Source organism: Trachinotus anak, unplaced genomic scaffold, assembly GCF_046630095.1.
Source record: "Trachinotus anak isolate AG129_WGS33_773 ecotype Australia unplaced genomic scaffold, CSIRO_AGI_Tana_v1 ptg000008l, whole genome shotgun sequence".
Lineage (NCBI taxonomy): Eukaryota > Metazoa > Chordata > Actinopteri > Carangiformes > Carangidae > Trachinotus > Trachinotus anak.
In genome coordinates, this window is record NW_027273859.1 from 22,650,627 (window position 1) to 22,675,530 (window position 24,904).

The window sequence follows — 24,904 nt, forward strand, 5'->3', positions numbered from 1 at the left end:
GTTTCCTAATATAACTACCAACGATGCCCCAGTTCACCACAAGTGGAGAATTTAAAATAAAAATTAAAAACACAAGTAGTTGACAAAACTTTTTTTATTTTTTTATTTGAAGGGATTATTTCTGACCCTTCAAACATATTCCATGTTATATCAAATACAACACACATTATGTCGCATTCACAAAACATAAAATTTTTTCTTCTTTTTACATGTTATGTACATTTTTTTAAACCTTTTTTTTTTTTTACAGTAAGCTTATCTTGGTAAACGTGAACATCCATTCATAACCACACATTTCAATGCATCCATGCATCTACAGTCTGATATTTTAACACACAACATATGTCACATTATAATTGTGTATGTATGCAAGTAAACATACATTTGCAGAGTACCGTATATATGTATAGCACTGAATATAAAAAACTGTTGTAAAAAAACATTGAGGATGTGCTAGTGTTAGCTGGTATTCAACAGTCAGTGTAACTCATGACTGACATCCCATAAGTTCTTCACTATTTGTCCTGGAATGTGTCGAGATTGGACACAAACAACCGCAGAGAGAATGTGTAGGAAAAAGACATTCAGATATATTGCCATCAAGCTGCCAAGATATTGCAATTTTCCATTTTGCATTAAAGAAACCAACAATAAACTGAATCAACACAGGCACTTTATGACCGAAACCTGTCACTTGGCACACGCAGTACATATATATATATGTTATGACAAGTGAAACACAGGTTTGCTCTGAAACATGGTGACCACCTTAAAGCAGCTACAATTCAAGGGACAAACACACACCCGGCGCTACTGCACAATGAGGTGTTTCACTTTCTGCATTTGAGAAAGGTGGACGGGAAGAAGGCTCCTTCGCCGTCACTTCCCGGCGAGCCACACAGACTGTCTTCACCGCAGCTCATGTCCTCACAGGAATCCTCACTGCGAGAGAAGTGAGAAAATGAGCGTTAATTAGCTGCAGTTGATCTAATCTGCTGCCAGTTTTAACCAGCAACAGCGCCAGTCGTCTTGAAATAAGAAACTGCTACTTTATGATTTTCTTTGTTCTTGGCTGATAAGAAAAAAAAAAAAGAGTGTGGAGAAATGAAATATTTGATAAGAGGTCGAAACTCAACTAATCTATTATTTTACTGACTGGTAACCAAATCCAGAATGAAACCGGCTACTGGAAACCACCCCTGGCTGTTCACTTTGAAAAACCTGCAAGAAAAGATAAAATGGAAAAACTGGTCTATTAACCTCTCACTCTCATCCCAGCTTCCCTCGGGAATAGTTGGCAGACCAGGGACACTGAAGTGATTGGCCTGGAGATTCTGTGCAGTTCTCCTGGACACAATCCAAACCAGCTTTTTGTTGTTTGGTTTGTTACATTCGCTCGAGCGGTACTCTGTCATGCACTTGGCCACAAGTTCCTTCCAGTGGAGCAGCTCAGTGTCACTGATCTGTGGAGACGACAAACAGGAAACATCTGAGACGCTGCAGTCTTAAAATACGTTGTCATCAACAAGTCAAGTGTTGTATTTTTCCATGTACTACATGTGCACGTGGTCAGGCAGTCACACCATCGTGCCACATTGCACAATTTCCACACAGGCATTTAGAATAGAAGGCAAAGAAATTTAAGAAATGTGTTAAAATGTGCTGAATTACAGAATCTCTCAGTCTAACAACAGTGGACAATCAATGTCCAGAGAAACATAGACAGTCTTGGTGGTTATTTATCAAGAATATCAATAATACAGCTATGAGGAACATGACGTCAGAGTGACAACGATTAGTTGATTAATTGAGAAAGTTTTTTTAAGCAAAACCAGAAAATAAATCAGTTCAAGCTTGTCAAAAGTGTTTCTTTTATTTTATAATCTTCTCTGTCTTTCAAATTTAGACAATTTGTTGGACGAAACAAGATATTTTCAGACATTACCATTATGTCTCATAACCTCTGATAGCCATAGTCATGCAAACAATATCAATTAATTGAGAAAATAATCAGTTGTTGCAGTCCCATTCTTTTTATACCTTTAGATATCTTTGGAATTGCTGGACAATCTTCGACAAAGTGATGGACATGAGAGCTTCAAACTCCTGAGCAATGAGCACCAGTGCCAGCACTGATGGCTGTGAGGGAGAAAAACAGCAGATTAATAAGACCTGGGCCTCAAAATGAATGTTGCTATACTGAAAATTGTCACCTGAGAACAATTCTTACTTTTGCTTTAGAGAAAACAAGCTGGCATAAGCAGGCTTTTAGCTGGGCTTCCAGTCTCCCAATGCTTGGGATCTCCTCCCTTAAAATATAGAGGGAATCCTAATGTGATCCGCCAGAATAAACCTCATGCCAAGCAGAATCCATTTGACCAACTACATGGAAACTGGAGCAATGCATCAGCAATAATGACAAAAATAAGTCAGAGAAAACGAAATGTTTACCTTCCAGCAGACAGGGATGTGAAGGCCGAGTAGTAGAGGTGTAGAAAGGTTAAGGCTGTCACTGCTTCGGGCTCCACACTGAGCTTCTCTGAGATGATCTTCTCCATGCGACAGAGGTCGGACACAGTGAATTTGCTTTGGCTGATACGAATGAGCTCATGGGTGGGTGAGACATTGCTCTCTTCCTCAACCATTTTGGCCGCAATGTGAAGACAGCAGACTGCAATACAGGGCAAGTGTTTGGGCTGCACCTGTCACATAAACACAACAGTGATAAGTGTGAGTCAACATCTCGTGATTCAGGGTCAAACAAGGTTGTTGTCGTGGTGACAGGAACGTGATAGAAAACCCGCAGGGCACGCAGACCGGGTTAACAAAGCAACGTACAGATTCATTTTTGTAACTTGAAACAATATTTTACACTTAGATGCTTTGTTAAATTCATACCTTCATAATGGCGAGGAATCTATCAAGCAGATTGACAGCTTGAACAAATGTTTGGGTGCTGTAGCCAAAGAAACTGGTCAGGCCCCACAGTTCCTCCACTCTGGTGTCTCTGCATTTCGCAGACACTCCATTGTGATTCTGCAAATGGACCGTTACATGATAAATGTACATGTAGTGGAAACACCATACATTTTTATAGCAAGCCCAAATGAAAGCACAGACGGCCAAAAATACAAAAGTAGGTCAGTGGGTTACCTCTGTGGAAGCTGACTCCATCAGCTTCAGGCCAGTCTCTCTGGGAAGAAAGTTGTACTCTTTGGCACAACATGACTTCAGCTCTTTCAACAGCAAGCTGTCAACGACTTGAAGATCCCTCATCCTGAAAAACAACATACTTCAATGGTTCTGCATTGGGATCCAAGTCGAAATCCACAACAACTGCTTCCCTGCGTTATAGGGTGAAGGGAAGGGCACATATAAATATGGTCTCATAAACCACACCTACTGGGTGTCAGGTATCCTTTGAAGACCCCCCAACCCCCACCCACCCACCCAATTCACCCTACAAACAACGCCATACCGCCCAAAAACCTATAAACTGTTTAATGTAAATAACAGCAAAAAAACAAATAAAAGCAATAGAGTGAAACACTAATAAAATCACATTTAACGTTGCCGTCCGCTTTGACTGAATGAAAATATCTACTGAACAACAAAAACTAGGTCAGCTATCAATCGTAGCCATGACACTAATATTTCAGGTTGAATTAATAGACTCGGATTTTATAAACTTAACTAAGCTTTGTGAATAAATAACATTCAGAAAATACCAATCGCTTGAGGGGGAAACAAACGCAAATAACGTAACCGTTTGCTAACTTAGCTCTCTTGTTAGCGCGAATCCACAAACCGTCGCCTCACCTTGCCCAGACACCGCCGACGTGCAGGATAATAACAGCGCTGCGACCTAATCACAGGTCTCACTTCTTCATGTTTCCATTTTGAAAGCGATGACGGACTGTGGAAATCAAAAACAAGATCCTCGATCGCCGCTGAGAAGAGGTTCCGCCCTGAATAAACAAACAACTGCTGACCTGCTGACCAGACTGCATTGACCATCATGCACCGCCGGAAACGCCCTGTCTTGCGTGGTTGCGTCACGACAAAGTGTTGCAAAAAGCGGGTAGTTTTGACCGGTGTTGACGGGTTATTTTAAACTTGTCGTTGTCGTTGCTCTTTTTTTTTTCACCAGTTTCATATCATAGAACCGAGTAACGTTTATTTTTTTACGACAAATAGAGCCGATCGGAAAATGTTATCCAGCTGTTACCGCCAAAATGCACCGATTGAGGCGAGGAGGGGGTTTGCTACGGGAAGCTGTTTCCATGGTGATGAAAGTTTACGTTTAACGACAGCTTGCTAGCGGCTGATGTTAGCTTAGAGAGTGGTTATTTCATAAAAGCCGAGCTGGTAAATATTTGTATCAATGGCTGTGTTACTATAGTGAAAACAGATGTCAGGGTTTCAGCCCTCTGAGCCCCAGAGTTTGGGACTCTCCAGCAGTAATGGCGCTCACGGTTTACATTTTGAATCTCTACCGAGGCATGGGAACATAGGAACACAAGCAGAAGCAAGAACAACTGGTGAGTTAATTTAGGTTTATGCTAGGTTGCTGTTTTTGAAATAGTCTGTGTACAAGTCATCTTTTTGACTTTGTAGGGACTCATGACTCCTCTCTTCATCTGAGATTCAACAGTCTGACACTGGATGAACTGAGGTAAGTGAACTACTCGTGCCATGCAGGGTCATTCAGCAGAAATATTTATTTTAATTTGAGTTACTTATGGATCCACAAAACACACCAACCCGAGGAATAACATTTTAAATCAGTCAATATGATGATAGCTGATGATACGACAGTTAAAATGTACAGTCTGGGACTAATGCACACTAGACACAAAATGCTGAAGATAATTATGAAACCAATAAATCAGTTGAATAGAAAATTTTAAAACGCAAATACAATAAAAAATAAAACATTTTAATCAAAAGCGTGGCTAAAAAGATAGGATCTTGGGCTTGAAATGACAACAGAACATTACTTTCTTGTTGACAAAAAAGTGCAAGGAAACACTGTATAAGAGGTTAAAACACACTTTTTTCCTCAACATGTGCATCCATGAACTTTTGGAGATAAACACAGACTTAAGAGTCTACCCAAACAAAATCATAATATATAATTTTATGCATGCAATAACCATAACCTTTTCATATGTAATGTGCCCTCTATTAATTAACTCAACGATGGCAAGAAAAAAAGAGAAGTGTGTACATCAGTTGTGCCCCAGATGACTACACTTCACAAAGATGTCTCTTAAGGAGCACAATCCGTTGTTGTAAATTTACTGGTAATACAGTATGTGTCAACACTGAACTGAATGGACGACCTAATAGTGGTCACTGAAATTGAAATAATATAGACTGCTTGATATAAAAGCATGCATTTGTCTCGCTATATCGCTCAGAGTGGGAAACGGCTTCACTGTTGCTATATTTTTGAGTTGATAAAAAGCTGATCTGGTTACAAACTTTACGTGAGCCCTAAAGTTAAGTTCAAAATGTAACAAAGCTTTCTTTTCTGCATGCTCGGCATAAGTCTTAGAGAATTTCATTTTGTGGTCACTTTATCTCTCTGAGCCTAAAATAAACTTATATTTCCAACATGGTCCAAAATAAAACACCATGTTAAATTAAAAAAAAATGTCAGAATCCAAAACATCTGCATACAAAATAACAAATTGATAGTAAAGTCAAATTTCCTGTATAACCTTATATTTCTTGACAGTGAGGAGCTTGACAGGCGAACCAAGGAAACTCAAAGACTTCAGGAAGAGGTGGAAAATGCAACCAAAGTAGCCTTGGAGAGGTTTTGCTGCACATATGGTATCAATAGTTCACCTGGACAAAGCTGCTACAACCACAGTGAGTACTTGCACTGTCACCTAAAATGTTCTCTATGTAGCAGCAGTTGGACAGATGGAAAAAAAAATAAGTAAGGGCTGATTTATTTTACTTTTCACAACATCCACATTATGACATAACTCACCCCAAGTGGTACATGTAAAGCTGAAGGTTCATATCAGTCAAGACAAGGTTGAATCTAATTCGCTGAAGATGAAGATGTGCAGAGGAGAAACAATGATTTAAGTTTTAAAAGAATCAAGATAAGTAAAAGCCCAGCCAGTGTAACTGTTAAATGAAGACGGTTTAACCAGCCCCTAACTTTGACAACATACACAGGGTACTGTAGATTTTAAACTTCTTGTCCTCTTTTGGTAGATGACTCACCTGGAGGTTTCACCGTCCTTCCAACCCACCATCAGACAGTGACTCCACCTCTGGTCTGCAGTGTGGATAGTTTAAACCAGGAGGTGGCTCAAGGGCAAATCAGCTCTTGTCAAAAGGAGGTGTTGGAAAATGCAATAGATGACTGTCTTCAACAGCTGTCTGACTTGCAGCTCAGCAAGGTTCATACTTGCATTTCAGCTAAGAATCTTCTAATTTTGATTTTGTCTGAAATACTGAATTGGTAATACTTTGTCCATATAATGTATTATTTTCTCAGACACAGGATCAGCCCGAACAAGAGACATTCAGTTTTGACAAAGCCATCGTACACCTGCAGACTAAGCTGCATAAAGTCCAGATGGAGAAGGATGTCCTGTCTGACCTCAGGTGAACACACTGACGCAATTTTACTTCAGTCAAGAAAGTGTTTAAAAATCTTTTTGACCCACAGATCTTTTTATTCGTAGACTGAAGGATTCACGGAAACATGTCGATCAGATGGAAAAGATGCTGTGCATGCTGGAGGAGCTCCAAAACATCAAAAGGGCCGCGGACCAGAAGCTGCAGGAGACGGAGGATGAGGCGTTGGCGCTTAACAGGAAAGTAGAGACACTGGAACAGATTATGAAGGAGACATACTCTTCACTGTTATCCCAGGAGAAACAATGTGGAAACAGCTCCATCACAAGTGCTAATGCTGCCACTGGTTCAAAACAGCTGTCCCCAGCTGCTAAACTAACTGAGGATTTTAACGATGAGACAGACAAGCTACAGGAGAGACTTTCTTTGGTAAGTACAAGAGGTCAGTTATGGATCATGTTCAGTGTGCTTTAGATATTTCCTCCTATTATGTCTGATTTATTTATTTCATTTTTTTCATTCGTTTTATGTCAGTCAATAGAACATCGGAGTGAAGGATGCAGTGGAGTAAATAAGCAAAAACAAAGGTAATTTAATGTAGTGCTGCAATGATAAGCAGAAAATTTGAAATCTATTTTGATAATAGATGAATCACTTTTGTCACTTTTGTCTGTATATAAGCTAAATATTCTCAGATTTCCCCTTCCTAAATGTGAGGGTTTGGTGCTTATCTTTGTCACATATGACAACAATACAAACATATTTCGGTTTTGGATCGTTGGTGGGATAAAACAAGGAATTTGAACTCTGGAGTGCATTGGAGTGCAAGTTCGTTGTTTAAAAAAAGGATGTGAAAGTGCAGGCATAAGATGTTTTGTTAACAGACAACAACAGCATGGGCACTCACAGCTTAATTAAATTATTAGTTTTGGTTAGAAAATAGTCATTGGGCATAGTGCAGGTTATCTGCCTGCCAGTTAGGCTACTAGAGCTGCCATACTTAACCTGCTCCATATCAAATTTTGGTGTTGAAAAAATGCCCAGAGTGTAAGAAAAGTATGCAGCCTACTATACCAGTATTATTCAGCACTCTTCACATTGCTGTGTCTTAGAATGGGAGACCTGATTGCAAGTCTTGGCCAGGAGATGGCGCTGTTGACCGACAAACTGAGCTCATCAAAATACAGCAGTGTCAGCTTAAGTGTCAAGTTGGAGCTGCTAAAGTAAGTGCCTCCCATATCATTCCATTTCTTTTTCCCCAAGGGATTTTGCAGTCTAAGGCTTACTTACTTAAAAAATCAGACAACTGTGAATTTCTGAATTCATGCACGTGTCTCATAAAACATACGTAATTTCTATGCCCAGGAAGCTTGCAGAGAGACAGACCTCATTGCACCAGTGTCACGTCAGTGAACTTGAGTCAACCCTTTCCAGCCATAAAGATAAGGTAAGGAAGACTCTACTATAATATTATGAGCAACAATGTGAGAAACAAAATACTGAGGCGGTTAAATGTTAATATTAACCAGCCGTATCCACTAGACAAACACAGCAGCCGCCTTGTGAGCTCACCAAGAGCGTGCTGCTGTTAAATTCTAACTATGATTATAAACGTAATGATGAAGTGACTCTGGTGGAAGAAAATGCAGATTCTTCCTGTGACAAATTGAAAATTAAAATATTTTTTTTTGTTTTGTTTGTGAATGTCATTTGTGACATTATAGGTTTGCTGTCTGGAGCAGCAGCTCCTTCAGGTTCAGTCTCAGCTGGTGGATGTCCAGAGAGAGAAAGAGCGATCTTTACAACAGGCAGAGGAGCTTCAGTTCCAGCTTGGCCAACTTAAGGTACTGCGGGAAACCATGAATATGAAACCAGCATTTTGTCTCTTTCTGTTGTTACCATACCTGAAGTCCTCATAGATGCATGTTTACATTAAAGAACACAGTTAACAGTGGAAACTGATGTGTCAGGATGTAATTCGAATGATACTTAAGTTCCTTGTAGCCTAATTATGATGAAGTGACAGAGAGCTGGAGGTGTGTAATCTGCTTGTGAAAAATGGAGGCTCTGGTTAGGGGGTGTGCTTTGCTGGCAGGCGTTTACTGACTGAGACCATTGTGCCTGTCCTAATAATGTCCACAGTACATTTATTGTCAGTAGGGGCATGTGTAGCATGGGGCAGCAATTTTGTGACTTACTTAGGGTGATTAAAGTAAATGACATTCTTTCTCTTAACAAATGAACCCATTTGATCCTCAGGGTTTTCTTAAGTGACAACATTAAAAGAAGGGGGTTTAAGGGCAGGTCCTGAACGTGGCTATGTTGAGGTTTGCTTCATTCTTTCTCTGAGGCCATATGAGCAGGTAAAAGTAATGAACAAATACAGCACCTTGTTGGCACTGTAGGAAAACGGATCTCAACACATTTCCAGTAAAGACACAGAAACCTAATGGAGGAAATGAGTTGCTGTAGTTACTTGTTGACGAGTCCATGTAAAATCTAAGCGTGTGATATTCTTGTTCTAAAGTCCAAAGAGCATGTTCATTTTGGTCACAAGTTAACATGTGAATTACTACACTGCCTCTGTCTCTATGTGACCACGTAGACTCAGGTGTAACTGCTCAGAAGGGTTTCTTTAAAAGCAGGGCATGCTTTGTGAGTCAACCTTTCAAGAGCAACACAAGATAAAATGTCAAGACACTCACCAATCATTGAGATCATGTTTCTAAACACTGTCAAAAGATTATTATTATTTTTTTATTCTTTTAAATACAGTCAGCCCACTGCGCCTCCTGCTTTATCCTCCAGAGGTGCAATGAGCAGCAGCAGTGTGAGCTCCAGGTGGAGGTAAAGGCCCTGCGAGGACGGCTGGAGGAGGCCAGGGAGCAGCTTCGCAGAAGTGGGAAGGAGAAAAATTGCCTACAGGCCCTGCTGGATCAGAGGGCCCAGGAGGGGAGGAACTCCCAGGAACTCCTGCGGGAGAAAGACAAGGAACTCCAGCTGAGGCAGCAGGAAGCCCAGCAGGTAAGAGATCATACATTTCTGTATAAGTCACGAGTTTCTGAAACATACCATTTAGATTATTATTGGATATATATTATTTAGATTATTACCTGCCTGTTTTGATAGCTCATTGAAATTAAGCTAAACTAATCTCTCCAGCGTCTGTCTTGGTTGGAAGAAGCTCAAAACCGGTGCCAGAGGCTGCATGTAGAAGGAGAGACACTGAGGCTGAAGCTGGATGACAGAGAGAAGCTGATAGCTATGCTGAGGTTGCAGATGGAGGGAAGTGTCCAGATGCACAGCCGCACCATTGAAAACCTTCACCAGGAGAACAGCCTCCTCAGCAACCGGCTAAACCAGCACAAGCTGGAGATTCAGCAGCTCGGGGTCAGGAACAAAAATATGATGGCAGACTAGATTCCTATGGAAACTTTCTCTTATCAATTCCTTGACGTTATATTTTCTGTTCTTCCCATTGATATCCATACCCACCATACTTTTCTACATCATAGCTTCACTTTTTTTTTTTTTTTAATCTTTCTTTCTTCCTCCCTCTTGTGCCCTTTGCTGATCAGGCTGAGTTAGACCAGAGCAAGTCAGACCTGGCTACTGCAGAGCACCAGAGACGGCAGCTACAGGCGTCTGTGGCTGAACAAAGTCAGCGTGTTCAGGAAGAAACTCTGGAGAAACAGCAGCTCACCAACCAGCTGGAGATCCAGGGCACGCAGTTACTCACCCTCACTAGTGAGTTGAGCTTTAGCGAATATGTATCATCACATAGGAGACCAATATTCATCATGTAACCCACACTATGGTTAGGAAAACAAACTGAACTTTATTTTCTTCATTATAATAATGAATACATCGTTTTATATTCATGTCTGGTCATTTGTATGACCTCATGGGATTATTCAGACGCATTAATGTGGACAACAAACCACACATTCTGATATACATGTGTATACAGTTATGCACCAGTCCAAGTCAGTTAACACTATGTATGTTTTGAATTAATAATATATAATCTGTAACCAACTTAAAGTATGAAGCTTTATTTTTCTCCTCCTATACCACTGCTTTGGAAAAATATTCAGAGTGTTGACATATTCAGAAAACACGAAAACGTTGTCGAAAATATATTCAATTAAAGCTCCATCTTGAGTTCATCTTCACACTCATCCTCAGTTCTAATCAAATCGGAATGTGTGAACTTTTAAAGCCCCTGAAAACATGGTTTCAAATCAAAGGAATTTTTCTATAAGATTAAATAGTAATGATTCAGTAAGTGTAAAGCACATCTTCAGGTATTATTTGTTTAACCCTTAAAACATATTTCAAATAACCAATACTGTTAATAAATTTATCACAAAAATGTGTGATCATGTAAAATCCTATTAGTCATAGTATAGTCGAGTTTTCAGTTTGTTTCACACCATGATATAAAGGAGATTAGAATGAAATGAATTCATTTTCTTCCCTATATTATAAAATACTCATGTGCTTATTAATTACCATGCAATATAGTATTCCATATTGACTTTCACCATATTGTATAAAGTCAAGCAACCGCCCTGGTCTTCAGGACTTTCGTTTCCTCTGAACAGCAGATTAGTGTAACCAGGGCCTTTCATTCAGCAGGAATTCCAGCTCCCTGCAATGCTGTTTCTAGAAAGAGTTCAGCTCTCACAGTTTTTTGCCAAATCAAATGATCTTCTTGTCCTGCTGTGTTAGAAAAACAAAGAGCCGAGTTCGGTATGTTTACATTCTCAACCAAGCCCTTCCATTGTTGCCTGGGTTTACTTAGTTGCTCGAGCGTATGTCTCACTATGGATGTAAAACATGTGTTTGTGTGGGCATGATTTCAGAGGAGCACAAGGAACTGCAGCGGCTCCACAGCTGTAAGAACGAGGAGCAGGAGGGCGTGGTGCTGAGGCTCCAGAGTCAGCTCAGGAACGCCCATGACGAGCTGGACCAGGTCAGGAGCACCCTGAGAACCCTGGAAGGAGCCGATGGACATGGTTAGATCCGCATCATTATTTGAACTGAGACTTAATTAAAAAATTCCACTGATTTGTATCCAATCTGTGATAAAGTGGAAAGATAACACTGATTTACTTTGGATCATAATGAAATCTAGGAATGCTGAGAACTCCCGCACAGAAAATTATTAATGTAGTCCAGTGCAGCTGCAAATATCATTCATCCTCTTCGGCTGCATTTCAGTCTGAGAGATACAAGCTAACACGTACAAAGCCTGACCAAGATTAAAGCCCTGTGATTTATGCTGTTGATGTCTTATGTGCACATTGCTCTTTCTGTCCTCTTTCTGTCTCTGTGTCCCTTTGTCGTGTGGATTTGTCTCCACCTCAGGCCTCCAAGTAGCCATGGACATGCAGACGGAGATCACTGCCAGAAGAGAGCAGGTCGACTCTCTGCAGGGAAAAATCCAACACCTAGAAGAGGCTGTGGAGAAGCTGTATCAGGTGAAAAAGTTAATGTACCAGTCAATCATTCACTTGCTTCTCTCCAGTCAAGTTAGTCAAGTAATCTTATTGTTCTTGTAATCTTTTATAACTTGAAAAAAACCTTGATGGACGATTACTTTACAAACTTTCTCGTGTTGACAGAGGACTTGGCATCTCAGCTGGTGACAAGTTGTCCATTTGTATCATGAAGATCCTATTGTCTCTAATCACTAACAAAACAAACAAAAAAATTTAACAGTGACCACCAGAGCCTGTTCTGGTGCTTTCGAAGCAGAGCAGCTGTTGCCGTTTGTTTCTTTGGAGTTATACTATACTTTTTTCCTTTCAACTTGTTATACGGAGAATTATTTGCTCATTCCCACAAAACAATAAATGTGAAATACATTTTTAACTTACATTTTAACATTTACATGTTTTTTGTTCTCACTTTCCAGGAGAAGCGCTACCAGAGCCAGGAGAACCAGCGTCAGCTCCAGGAGCTCATCTTTGTCAAGGAAGAGAAGAAACAACTTGCCAATGAGCTGAAGACCCTTCGCTCCAAAGACCAACAATTAAGGGACCGAATCGGCCAACTTGAGGCAATTCTACGCAAGGTGGCACTCACTTACCATTTTTCACCTTTATTTTAAATAAATTATGGATTTAAGAGAAGGCTGAAAGATACACTGGGTTTATGGACAAAATCAATACACACCCTTTTATATAAAAGTTTATTGAAACTTTTTAATCATAAGATAATAAGAATTTATACTAATTTTAAATTAAATTTATACTATTACTATATTCTGTTTCAAAAAATACATGGTCATAGTCCTCTGGTGGCCTTGAGGTTCAAGTGCAGACCTTGAACTGCGTTCACATCTGCGTTTCTATCTCTCTCGCCTGTGTCAGTCATCTGTCTGCTGCCTGCTTTTTAATAAAAGCACAAAATGCTCAAAAAATGATTAGTAAAAAAAAGTGTATAGTTTGAAATGCTCTTAAAGGAAAGGGTTTGCTGATGGGCAACTGCCTCACAGCAGAAATACTAACATTACAAACATTACTACTAACTTTTTATCATCAATAACTTGTTCTACTAACATTGCATTTCATAAGTGCCGGTGTCACTTTTTCCCAAACATTATCTCCCTCTAAACTAAACAAAAATTTGACTTTATTTATTCAGTTTTTGTTTTAAAAGAAGCTTATCAGCGCTGTCCTGCCTCTGCCTCTGTTTGTCTCTATCACTGTGTTATTGTTCCAAATACTCTTATGTCTTCCCAAAGATGACAGAGAGCTTCGCAGACTGTCAAGATTTCATCCAGCTGCAGGAGCAGGAGTTTTATCGTCTGAAACTCCAGCATGCCCTTGACCTCAAGGTAGAGTTGATTACATACTAAAAGTATTTTTGTCTCAGGGAATAGAACTTATCCACCTTGTACACAGTAAATCTATGTATCTAAAAGTATACTCATATCTTGTTTAGATGCTTTATGCAAAGCTTCTCTCGCTTGTTTGATAGTAATGTCTCAGTCTAGTCAGACTTACTCAGACTTTACTTTTTAAAAGCTGTGAACATCCTTGGACACACAAAGTTTCACCCTTTCTTTAGGAACTCCAGGGTCGAAATCTGCACACAGCTCTGAATGTACCTCCACCAGACCTTGACTCTGCGACTCCGTCAGCAATCACTGCTCCACCCTCCTCCCAGCATGCCTTCAACTCTCAGAACAAGGTGCAGTCAGAAACTCCCTATATCTTGCACCAGCCCATCAAGTGCATATGTGAATCGTTGTTTATTCGGCAGCTCAGACACAAGTTCAGCACATCTGCTCGGCCTTTAAATCAAAAACACACCGTAGCATTACATTCTTGTGGTAAGGAGAGTGTAAATCATTTCAACACAGCAGTGAAAAACTGCTGGGTTTGTTTTGTTTTAAAGTATCACACTACTATTTTATGTGTTTTTTTGCTGAATTGAGCATGATAAAAGAATTTATGAGATTGTCCTGCATCCCCTGGTTTCTCTGTTCAAATGCCTGCTAATCAGACAAATTATTTATAATATCGACATCACCACAGCACTGCACTGACATGTCTTTCTCTCCTCTCTCCTCCTTTGGCAGCTGAAGTCGGGGAGGCAGCCGGAGAGCCCCGCCCGGGAGCTCAGGTCTCTCGTCAGAGAGCTGCGAGGAGTGATTTCAGAGAACCACAGACCACACACTGATAACAGTGCCGCTGGCAGCTGCTTCCACAGGAGGAGGTCTGCGCCAGAGAGAGTGCACAGGACCACATTGTACGTCTGGCTCCATTCCCACACACTGCAAGGATTAGCTTCGTTCTTAGGCTAGCTTAGTTCACATCTGAAAATCATGTGATGTTACTAAGTGAGCAGGAAGTTGCTGGAGTGGAGGAGGAGGAAGGATCCATACATGAGTGGTTTCACTGACCCCACTGTGTTTCACTGTTTTACTGTAATATACCAAAAAAAACAGACCAGCTGTTGGCCTTGTATACTTTAATAACTGTTAAGTGTCTTACATTATCTGTTATGGACTCATGGAATGAGATATGTCCTTGTGTAATGTCTCACTTTATATTTTCATATTCTCCTGCTCTTGCAGCAGTACCGACCAGGCCGAAGAAGTAAAAACTGGCTCCAGATTAAGAAGAAAAACGTGTGGGAGGTAGGGAGAGCGGCCAGACCTAAACAGCTCAATGTATCATCTTTTTGTTTGAATGCTGTGAGCATGACTTGCCTCAAGGCTACGAGATGGTCACACCATCTACCCATGTGACCTTTTACCCCCTCATATAACATGGAAGACACCGCTAAGTGCTGCAGGCTGTGTAATTGCAATGTAATGTGTGTCCATTTGTTCATGCACTGTGTACAGCGAGCCACATGTCCTGACGACAGCTGAGCTGAACAGGAAAATAACCAACAAATCCTTCAGCGAGAGTGAGTTTTCATCACCAGCTTGTGAATTTCGTGCAGTCAAAAAGATGCTGTTTTCCAAAATGTATTTCTTGTTAATCCTTTCACGTACCATATAAAATGAGATTAGAGCCCCAACAACTAGTTGATTAATTGAGCAGAAAAATAATCTTCAACTATTTTAATAACTGATTAATCATTCAGGTCATTTTCCGAAGCAAAACTGGCAACTGTTCACTGGTTCCAGCCACTCAAATTGGAGGATTTCCTGTGTTTTTTGTTTGTTTTTTTTCAGTTTAATGTCATTGGAAATAAATTTTATTTGAGATTGTTAGGTGGGAAAGACGTCACCTTGGACTTTGGAAAATGTGATAGGAAATTGTTGCATTTTATTGACCAAACAGCTAATAGAGGAAATCATCAGCAGATTAATCAATAATGAAAATAATCTGCAGTTGCAGTCTTACATAAAGTATACTCGATAAATACAACATATTGTGGACATTTTTCAATATCAATATTTAATTCCCTAACAGAGATGATGTTTTATCCAGGCTGTGTTATATCGAGTCCAGCGACTGCAGTGAGGTACACATCCTCCCCCCAGCTCCTCTCACTGGGTCGCAGGTCACCCGTCCACTCTCTCCTGACCTCAAACCCAAACAGCTAAGACTGACACGACTCGACACAGCAGATGAGGCTGGTTCCTCATTTCAGTAAGTTGTTGATGTTTTACATCTTTTATACACTGTTTATCATAGGACTGTTTACATTGTGTGACAGATTGTGTTTGAACAAACCTCAGGGTTATTAAAGTAAATAGTTAGATTAGTCTGTGGCAGACTAAAGATATGGAACATAATGAGAAGAGAGAAGATCTGAGTCATCTGTGGGGTTTTTCTCATGAGACTGTGTCAGTTCAGTGTCTGTTTCAAAGACTGAGACGACAATTTCACACTGTATTAGTGTTAAGAGAAAGCTGGACAACATCTACACAGAAGTAAAATACTGACATTTGATCGATAATAGATGATAAATCAGACAGACATTATGTCAGATTGATTATTTCATCAGCTGTGGCAGGTCAAGAAATGTCTTAACACCAAATCTGAGGAGTCAGGAGGATGTAATGAGGCAACTTAAGTCCATTGCAGCAATACAGGCTTCCTGTGAAACTTCAGCAGCTCACAGACCTCATCATTTATGCAATAATGTCCAAATGTTATCATAATCTGCGTAATCTCCGACCTCAGATTTAATTTAATTGCTTCACCTTTTTGTCTTACAGAAAGCTCATTTCTGAAAGGCTCACCAGATGAAGTTGGATGTCAAGGTTTTATTAAAATCCCCAATTAGGTGAATGTTCCTAATTTATTGTCTAAATAAAGTGTTTTTATTAAGAAAATATGTGTTTGATTAGTTACTTCAAGTCAGGGATGTTCTAAAATATAAATAAAATAAAATCTTAAGAGTTAAATTCTTTTTATGTGTAATTATCCTTTGTTGATAAAGCTGATTCTGATTCTGACACAGAACAACAAGCAGCCAGAGTTTCTCTTGCTCTCTGAAAGTCTTTGAAAAGCTTTAAATTCATTTCCCTCAAACAGAAAACCTTAGAAAGTATCAAAATGTCTTAATAAGACCAAAGTCTCTTTTCTTACAAAGACTTTGAACAGTACTGTAAGTTATAAGATGTTTTCGTTTCGTATCACAGACTTTTGGGAGATTTAATATCTCTGTAAACTAAAAGTGGAATTGTATTGACAGTGAATTGTGCTGCAGGAGGCTGCTCAGGTCTTTTTTTTAGCATCATCGGTCCTGTCACAAACACTGTCATAATGGATAGCTACAGTTGGGAGTTCATCTACTCATAACGAGCAAGTGTCAATTAAGCAAAACCTTAAATTAAGTATTTATTTTAAAATTGGTTAATCCATGCATCAATTTTGTGCTGCAGTGTAGGTCCAGGTCACTTAAATTGACAAGCTATATAGGAATTAATGTTAAATACACCTGGGGATGACAGACAAAATACAAATGTAAATAACTTGATATTCTTACTAAATAATTTTAGGCCTTATTGTCCATATGACCACGAAAAAGCTATTAAATTACATTATATTTTGTATCAAAAGGATCTTAAATGTATTAAATTTAATTTGATGAATACTGCAGAAACCCTGATGCTACAAATAGAATAAATAGGGATAAACAGATGGCACTAATACAGCATCTATACTGTTGCTTTAGGTTAATTTTAGGCACCCATCAAGCACAGTAAAACCTCTGCTGACACACAACTTAAATGTCCATGTCCTCTTTAGGTAGTCAGACTGACCCACCCCTCTCACAGGTTTTTTGTTTCTTTTCAGAAAATAATTCAGGTAGTACCAAGAGAACAATGGGATGTATTTCAGACGCACTTCTCTTTTTTTTCTCTTCTGTTTTTTGGTATGTCTTTTTTTTTTTAAGACCATTTCCCATATGCACATGCTCTGAACACAGACACTGGTCTTGAAGCCTGCTTCTAAATATATAGTCATGCCTTTTACCCTTGTCATTCTTAGTAGATTGTGGATTACATAACTCCTGACAGCTTAGGTTACATTCTGTACATTTTTTTTACCTCCTCATCTTGCCATCAAACCAGCTGTTCCTCAAGTTTAATATATAGTAAAGGGGCATGAATATTTGTGGCAGGTGGTAGTCCTCATCTAATCAAAAACCCAGCTACTTGAAACATGTTTCCTGGGTCTTGCAGTGGTTCATCTGTGCCAGTTTTTTTCCCAAGTTTTGGGATTGAGTTACCAGGCTCTTTGCTGTACGTGTTCTTGGATTTTTCTCATTAGTATCCATCAAAAGTGATATTTTATTACTTTTTCCGTGTTTAAGATTTTTACTATATTTGGCTCAAAGGCTTTAGAAATGTAACTGTCCTCCGTGTCTGTGGCTGTGACAAGATTTTATTCTTGAACTGAGAAACAGTTTGCGTTCTCCACTTAAATGGAGAAGTTTGATGATGAAGAGTGTTGAAGACCACTGTGAAAATGTCCTAATGTGGCAGATTCAGTAATGTTGACGATCTCTTCATCCTGCAAGAGTCAAACATAGGTCCCTTGTATCATCATTTTAATATTATGTTAGTTCTGCTGGACAAACAGTAATTTGATATTTACACTATCTTTACTGTGTCAAATTTGCTCTCACCGGAAAAACAAACCATTTGCTGAAAACTTTGGTGGCTGTTTTCATGTCGTCATGCTTGCTCAGTTGATTTGCTTTGATTTTCTGGCCTTTCTTGAGACCATTTCCATGCATTTGTAGTATATAAGGATTTCCAGGACTTGGATTTTGGACATCAGGGTTGCTGTAGAATGAGGTAGAAGTAATTAGCCTTATTAAAGAGAGAATCCTGCATTCATTAGTTTATTTTCTAATTGAATAATGGCTCAAAGTGATTTAGATTATATTAATAATACCAAATCAAATTTCTGGTATACTTGCATTTTGTTGGCAGCCTTTCCTTGTTTGGCTCTGTTCACATCTTCCTTACTTGGCTCTGTACAGTTTTCCTCTTCCTCCTTGGCATGGACTGCTGTAGGCGTAGGAAGTGAAGAGGCGCTATTCATGCACATGTCTGGATCCAAAACGGATACCACCTTATCAAATAACTGGAGAGAAAAGATAAGGCCATGTAAATATATTTTACCAGGGGATAAACATATTCTGCCTCATTCAGATCTCATTCGCTCATCTGTCTACTCTCAACTTTTAATACCGGCCTCATTGTTCTGGCACATAACAGCTTGGGGATCCAGACTGCTGTCACCTCCACTTACCTCTGCGGTCACGTGATCCTTATAGTGCAGGTACATAGATAGAGGATGTTGTTTGAGATTTTGCTCCACAGCAGCCACATATTCTCTACGAATCTGCTTTCGGATCATCTGCTTTGAGAAGCAAGCATGCTCTTTAGAGATGCACTTCCTAGGCTTTTGAGTGGAACTTTGGTTTGGCGTGCCATGGAAAATAACCGACGACACACCTCTCCGGGCCCCAAATACGGCTGAAGAGCCATCGCTGAAGTCATCGAGGCTCACATTTACAGAACGCCAACAAATATTGCCAAAGGAAATCTTGTTTGTTGGGGCTTTAAGATACTTGGTCTGCAACCTCTCCTTGTACCTGCAGATTAACAGAAAAATAAGTGTTTCACTAATCTTATAAAGCAGATGTTTGAATGTGACTTGAGCTTTGTGATACAGTACAGTTTAAGGATAATGATAAACAAGGACACTTTATAAGCAAACTGCAGTAGAAACTATTTATTATAGCCTTGCCTTGGGAGTACTGTACCAGACACAGAATAGCAGGCAATAAAGTCACTGTGTCGTTGCTGCTGAGCACCACAGTTATAGTCTCCGTTAGAATATTGTATTTCCATCAGTCACAAAGACTGTGTTCCACAATATACAATATGCATCAACAATTACAGTTTAACATACAAATACAATATAAAACCTGCAAACAGAACAACTTAAACTAGACCGAACAGTTATCCCAGCAGTGTGTTTTCATGGTGTGCATAAACTAATCTACCTTATGTAGATTCAGTTAAAGTCAAACAAAAAGTTTCGTCATTCAGGTTTATCTGGTTGCGGAAGGAGGTATTTCTCCTCTTCGACTCAAAAGATTTTGAAATGTTGAAGTGGAAAACTTGCACTTTCAATTTTAGTGTGAGCAGACTTTTAGTGCACTTTTTTCATGTTTGAGCAGGAAATGCATCTTGGTTTCTCAAGGCTCACTGCTCTCTGAGTTGTCTCTATATCTGCATTTATGTTTTGCCAGTTGGACACTTAGCTGGTACTTAATAAAGATCATTCACTGCGACACGTTCGCAGAAAAGAAGATGATAAGAAACTTTATATTCTCTATTCAAGGCCTGATAATTATTCAGGCCACTCTGATCTGTCATCTCTTCTCTTGTGTCTTTCTTATTGGGTTAGGTTAATATATATATATATATATATATATATATATATATATATATATATATACAAGTTTTGTTAAGTTGGGAAGACTTTTTTGTTGTTGTATAATATCATTAAAATCTGTTGTACCCAAGATGAACAAGTTCTCAAAAAGGCATATAAGATTATCAACGACCCCACATGTCCTCTATGAATACTTGGAGTTAATGCCATCAGGAATGTGTTTTAGATGGCCTCTGTGCCATTAGACATGTGATCAGCCACGGAAGTAAAAGAAGTGGTCAGTTTGCCTTGTGTATAGACTGATAAATGTACTTGCTTTTTTTTTTTTTTACATATCGTTCTGTAGTGGTGGATGTTGTTGGCCAGCTATGGAATGACCATTACCATTAATCTTTGTGTATGTCAACTCTATTTCTAACATTTTTTAATTGTGGGTACCATTGTTTCCCCACTGCCTTGCCTCAAATTGCCCCTTGAGGCACAAATAAAGTATTTTAAATCAAATTTAACTGACACCACAAACTCACAATTAGTTTCTTCAAATGATTTAACACATACCTCCAACAATTCCCAATTCCCTCAGTTCTTTTGATCTCACCAGTGTGTAAAATAAAGTTCATGGGGTTGAATAATATTTGCCTAAAGAGCTGAAACAATTAGCTAATTAGTCAAGTGACAGAAAAATAATGGGCGACTGCTTTATAACTCAATAATCATTTTTCAATTAAATACAATGAAATGATGCCAAATATTCTCTAATTAAAGTAATAAGAGAATATATTTATTAAAATAATTATTAATTACAGTCCTATGGCTTGGTGGCAATAGCATATTTCTCTTGTTCTGTACTATGTTTAAGGAGTTACTTTTGTTATTGTTTGCTCAGCAACCAACTGACAAATTTGGCTCTCTGAGGGGTATTTCAATCTTTAACCAAAGTAGGGGAGGGTCCAGTTTCATCCCCTCTTCTCAACACATACACACATACCGTAGGTCTAAATGAAGCAGCTCAGTGACCAAATAGCAGTCTGTACATGACTACAATGACATACGGTGTTTGTCTTGTCTATTCCTGCCTCTCCCATTTCCCTTAGACACTTAGACTGGTTCAGTTCAGGTCAGCAAAGAGAATAGCTGTAGAGGTTGAAAGAAATCATATATCAATACTGTAAATGCTAAGGTGAAAGACACAAGACTTTACTAAAATACATTTTTTTAGATACATACTGTCCTTGAATGTCAGATTTGTATGTTACATTATACTTTGACTCTACAACCTTTCATAGAGTTTGGTTTTTACTCCACTTATTAATCTGACAGCTGTAGTAAGGCGATAGATTCAGTAATAACTTAACATATATAATCAATGTATATAACAGGATGCAATAGTATAAGTAAAAAAAAAAGGAGTTAAAATGTGTTAAAATGAATGCTTACATTAAGACATTGCTAATAATACAATCAATGGTGGAAAAGGGTACTTGTAACTTTTATTATATTAAAAGTAACTATACTAACCCTAACCACTCATGCAGTATTTTAATGTCACAACTGAGGAACTTTATGCAGACTTTGATGCTTCAATCTATATTAATACATTATATTTATATGCTTCTCATATAAACAATCTTAATGTCTAAAGTAACTATAACTATCAGACAAATCTACTGGAGTACACTGTACACTATTTCTCTCTGTAATGTAATGGAATATAAATGTAAAGTGGCATATAACTGAAGTACTCAAGAACTGTAGGCAAGTACCTCAAAATTGTACTTAAGTACAGAAAAGGTTAAATTTAGCCTATTAAGTTACAGTTAGCATAATGAGTACTGCTGATAACTTTTTACACTTCAAAATTTAGTTTTGAATGCAGGACTTCTACTTATAATGGAGTATTTTGACATTGTAGTATTTTTCTGTTTTTACTCAATCTGAAAACTTCTCTCACTAGTGTTTTTTTGTTTGTTTTCATTAAAAATAAACAACCCTAGCTCGTTTGCTTGGCTAAAATAAAGACCTAGACGACTGTTAGTGTCCTCTAATAATTAACCCCAAAAGAACGACGTCACTTGTAACTTACCAAGGGAAAATGGGCTGCGTGTTTTTTGTCTCCATGGTTCCTTATTGGTATTATTTATCAAATTGATCAGTTTTGTACAACGTTACAGAAAACAAACTGTCCCTCTTTCGATCGATAACGGAACATTTACGCCGCTAAATAAAATCCGAAATCCGGTTTACGACATTGCCAAGCGTAGTTTGTTGCTTGGTAACCACGGCAACGGCGATGGACTAACGGCTAATGGGCCTCGCGTGAGAAACTAAATGTCGGTAAACGGTCGATTTATATATCAATTGAACACCGTCTTTAAATTACACATTACATTTAGTCAAGTAGGCTACTGTAGTTAAACTTAGATGTAATGTAATATATCTAATTTGTGCCTGTTACCTCAGTGTGTTTTGGCTGGTTTCACATTCAGTAACTGTTCAGAGGAGCTAATATTTCACTCAAAATCAATAATGATAATATGATATATCATAATATATCACTCACAGGCAAGTACTTTTACTTTTGATACTTAAAGTACATTTTGCTGATCTATTGTACTTTTACTTAGGTAGTATGTTGACTGCAGGACTCTTACTTGTAGTCAAGTATTTTTACATTGCATTATTGGTACTTTTACATAACTTAAACATCTTGGAAGTACTTCTTCCACAATTGGCCAGTACTGGTGAAGCAATAACACAGCTAGTTAAAGGAACACGACCTAAAATAGATGTTTCATTTTACATTAATATTATTGTGTCCATGTGTGGGCTTTATGTGGAGTATAGATATAGTATACTCACATTCGCGGTCCATTTATAGGGTGTTTAACTATGTGATTACAGCTGTTGTGTTGTTTGAGTGACAGTTACTATGGTATACAAGAACACTGACCCATTTGCCTTTTTCTCTTACCTTACAGTATAAGTGCACAAACCAGACGCACATTTATAAATATTATAGTCATGAAGATGAGTCACAATCCTCATGTCAAGCCTATTGTGCAATATATATGAGCACTAGGGGGCTCTCCTTTTTAGATAATTTGTCAGATTAGTTTATCCTGAACCAAATCCAGTGCAACCATCACTTGTATTACATTCAATACTAATAGTTTGTTTCTCAAGATAGTACTTAAATACTTGTGAATTTCAGGAGATGAAGATGCACTCAGATCGTTTACCTAAAAGTAGCAGTACCACAATTAAAGTATAAAAGAGTAAAGGTCCCGCTCTCAAAAGTATTATCAGCCAACTGAACCTGACGTATCAAAATAACTCATTATGCAGGAAAATAGCAGTGTTAAATTAATCAATGCCCATTATTTTCTGTGTTAGCAGCATGAAGTGGAGCAAATTTTGACTGCCCTATTTACTTGCCTTATTCTGTGTACTTTAACAAAGCATAATAAATAATAATATGATTAGCATCAATAGAAGTACCACAGATTTGTAGTTATACATACAGTACTTGGGTAAATGTAGATCGTTGTTTATATTCCATTTATGTATGATTAATGACCCATGCTAAACTATCTGTTTCATCACAATAAAATAGAAGTAACAAGTCTGGGTGTAATTTTGGACTCTGGTTTAACTTTCAAATCCGACATAAGTAAAGTAACCGAGACAGCTTACTTCCGCCTCAGAAATATTGCCAGAGTGCACCTGTTTTTAACTCAACAAGACGCTGAGAAGCTCAATCATGCTTTTATCTCAGGCAGAGTAGACTACTGTAATGCTCCTCTCAGTGGTCTTCCAAAAAAGCCGATTGAGAAACTACAGCTAATTCAGAACTCCACTGCAAGACTTTTAACAAAAAAAAGGAAGAGAGAGCACATTACTCCTGTACTTCCCACACTACATTGGCTCCCTGTGTCTTTTAGAATTGATTATAAAGTCCTTTTACTTGTATACAAAGCTCTTAATGCTTTCGCACCTTCTTACGCTACTGATTGTCATTTCATGTCCCTCCACGAGCCCTAAGATCCTCTACAGCAGGGCTTTTAAATATTCCAAATGTCCCCCAAAATAAAACTGTGGAAGGGGCCTTCATCCATTGTGCTCCAAATTGTGGAAAATCCTGCCAAGAAATATTAGAGTGGCAGATTCAGTGGATATTATCAAACAACACCTGAAAACATACCTATTGAGTTTAGCATTCAATTAGTTGTAATTAATTCTTTTTTTCTTTCCTTCCTGTTTTATCTTTTTGTCTATTCTATATTTGTCAAAGCAGTTTGAGCTGCATTCTGTGTATGAAAAGTGCTATATCAATAAAGTTTATTATTATTATTATTATTATTATTTTAATAGATATTATTATTATTTATCTATGTCTGCATTTTAAATTCTTTCTTACTTGTGCATCGTTTGCCAGAGCTGGTGTCAACTTCTGACTTAATCAGTTGTCCTCTATGTTTGCAATTAGAATTTCATTTAAATTTACAGATTAATTCCTGACAGCCACTGTTACATAGAAAAGTGGTTGTTGACTGCCTTTAATCACATGTCGTTCCCTTTGGGGCTGATGAATTAGCTAATTAGACTGAGTTCAGGTCCCCGGACTCTCCCGCTGTTTAAACAACAGGGAAACCACTGCTGGGACAGAGAGACTACTGTTTCTCCTCTTTCATTGCTGATGATCCCTATTTATAGCAGCAAACTAACTCAGTAAACAGTTTCAATGCGGTCAGTGAACTGTCTAATGCGCTGTTTTAGTTTGTTTGCCAGTGACACAGCCCCAACATGAACGCAGCCACAAAACAGTGACATTTGAATGCACATTGGAGATTTGCAACCATCATAAACACATTCAGTTTGGTGTATACTCAGTGTTCAGT

The 24,904-nt window shown here is 38.5% G+C and overlaps 3 protein-coding genes across 10 annotated transcripts; 1 reads left to right on the forward strand and 2 right to left on the reverse strand.

Moving 5' to 3' along the window:
* Nucleotides 1-79: 79 nt before the first annotated feature.
* On the reverse strand, nt 80-3,960 carry LOC139624466 (cyclin-G2-like). 2 transcript variants are annotated; one of them, XM_071483599.1, is made up of 8 exons: nt 3,820-3,960; nt 3,154-3,277; nt 2,899-3,036; nt 2,452-2,702; nt 2,231-2,309; nt 2,041-2,139; nt 1,261-1,463; nt 80-942 (listed from the first exon to the last, which is right to left on the reverse strand). In XM_071483599.1, the coding sequence occupies exons 2-8, from the start codon at nt 3,274-3,276 to the stop codon at nt 831-833; spliced, it is 1,005 nt and encodes a 334-aa protein (XP_071339700.1). In that variant the 5' UTR covers nt 3,277; nt 3,820-3,960; the 3' UTR covers nt 80-830. The 2 variants fall into 2 exon arrangements, with proteins under 2 accessions (XP_071339700.1, XP_071339699.1); XM_071483598.1 differs by lacking the exon at nt 3,820-3,960 and having other exon boundaries at nt 3,154-3,291.
* A 192-nt stretch (nt 3,961-4,152) lies between these two features.
* LOC139624461 (coiled-coil domain-containing protein 158-like) lies at nt 4,153-16,489 on the forward strand. Of its 5 annotated transcripts, XM_071483586.1 has the most exons (24): nt 4,153-4,286; nt 4,403-4,541; nt 4,618-4,675; nt 5,744-5,880; nt 6,238-6,425; nt 6,524-6,633; nt 6,714-7,035; nt 7,141-7,193; nt 7,719-7,829; nt 7,972-8,053; nt 8,331-8,450; nt 9,382-9,630; nt 9,769-9,996; nt 10,185-10,353; nt 11,475-11,627; nt 11,980-12,092; nt 12,530-12,688; nt 13,361-13,453; nt 13,687-13,809; nt 14,201-14,370; nt 14,699-14,761; nt 14,972-15,036; nt 15,549-15,728; nt 16,301-16,417. In XM_071483586.1, the coding sequence occupies exons 2-23, from the start codon at nt 4,412-4,414 to the stop codon at nt 15,680-15,682; spliced, it is 3,030 nt and encodes a 1,009-aa protein (XP_071339687.1). In that variant the 5' UTR covers nt 4,153-4,286; nt 4,403-4,411; the 3' UTR covers nt 15,683-15,728; nt 16,301-16,417. The 5 variants fall into 5 exon arrangements, with proteins under 5 accessions (XP_071339687.1, XP_071339691.1, XP_071339689.1 ...); XM_071483590.1 differs by having other exon boundaries at nt 4,278-4,541; nt 9,415-9,630; nt 15,567-15,728; nt 16,301-16,489; XM_071483588.1 differs by having other exon boundaries at nt 4,278-4,541; nt 15,567-15,728.
* Nucleotides 15,555-23,309, reverse strand: LOC139624467 (protein FAM47E). Of its 3 annotated transcripts, none has more exons than XM_071483603.1 (7): nt 22,090-23,309; nt 21,059-21,140; nt 19,058-19,197; nt 18,852-18,959; nt 18,517-18,683; nt 18,220-18,379; nt 15,555-18,104 (listed from the first exon to the last, which is right to left on the reverse strand). In XM_071483603.1, exons 3-7 carry the CDS (start codon nt 19,100-19,102, stop codon nt 18,012-18,014), a joined length of 573 nt encoding a protein of 190 aa, XP_071339704.1. In that variant the 5' UTR covers nt 19,103-19,197; nt 21,059-21,140; nt 22,090-23,309; the 3' UTR covers nt 15,555-18,011. The 3 variants fall into 3 exon arrangements, with proteins under 3 accessions (XP_071339704.1, XP_071339702.1, XP_071339701.1); XM_071483601.1 differs by having other exon boundaries at nt 20,995-21,140; XM_071483600.1 differs by lacking the exon at nt 21,059-21,140 and having other exon boundaries at nt 18,852-19,197; nt 22,090-23,301.
* Between the last annotated feature and the right edge of the window lie 1,595 nt (nt 23,310-24,904).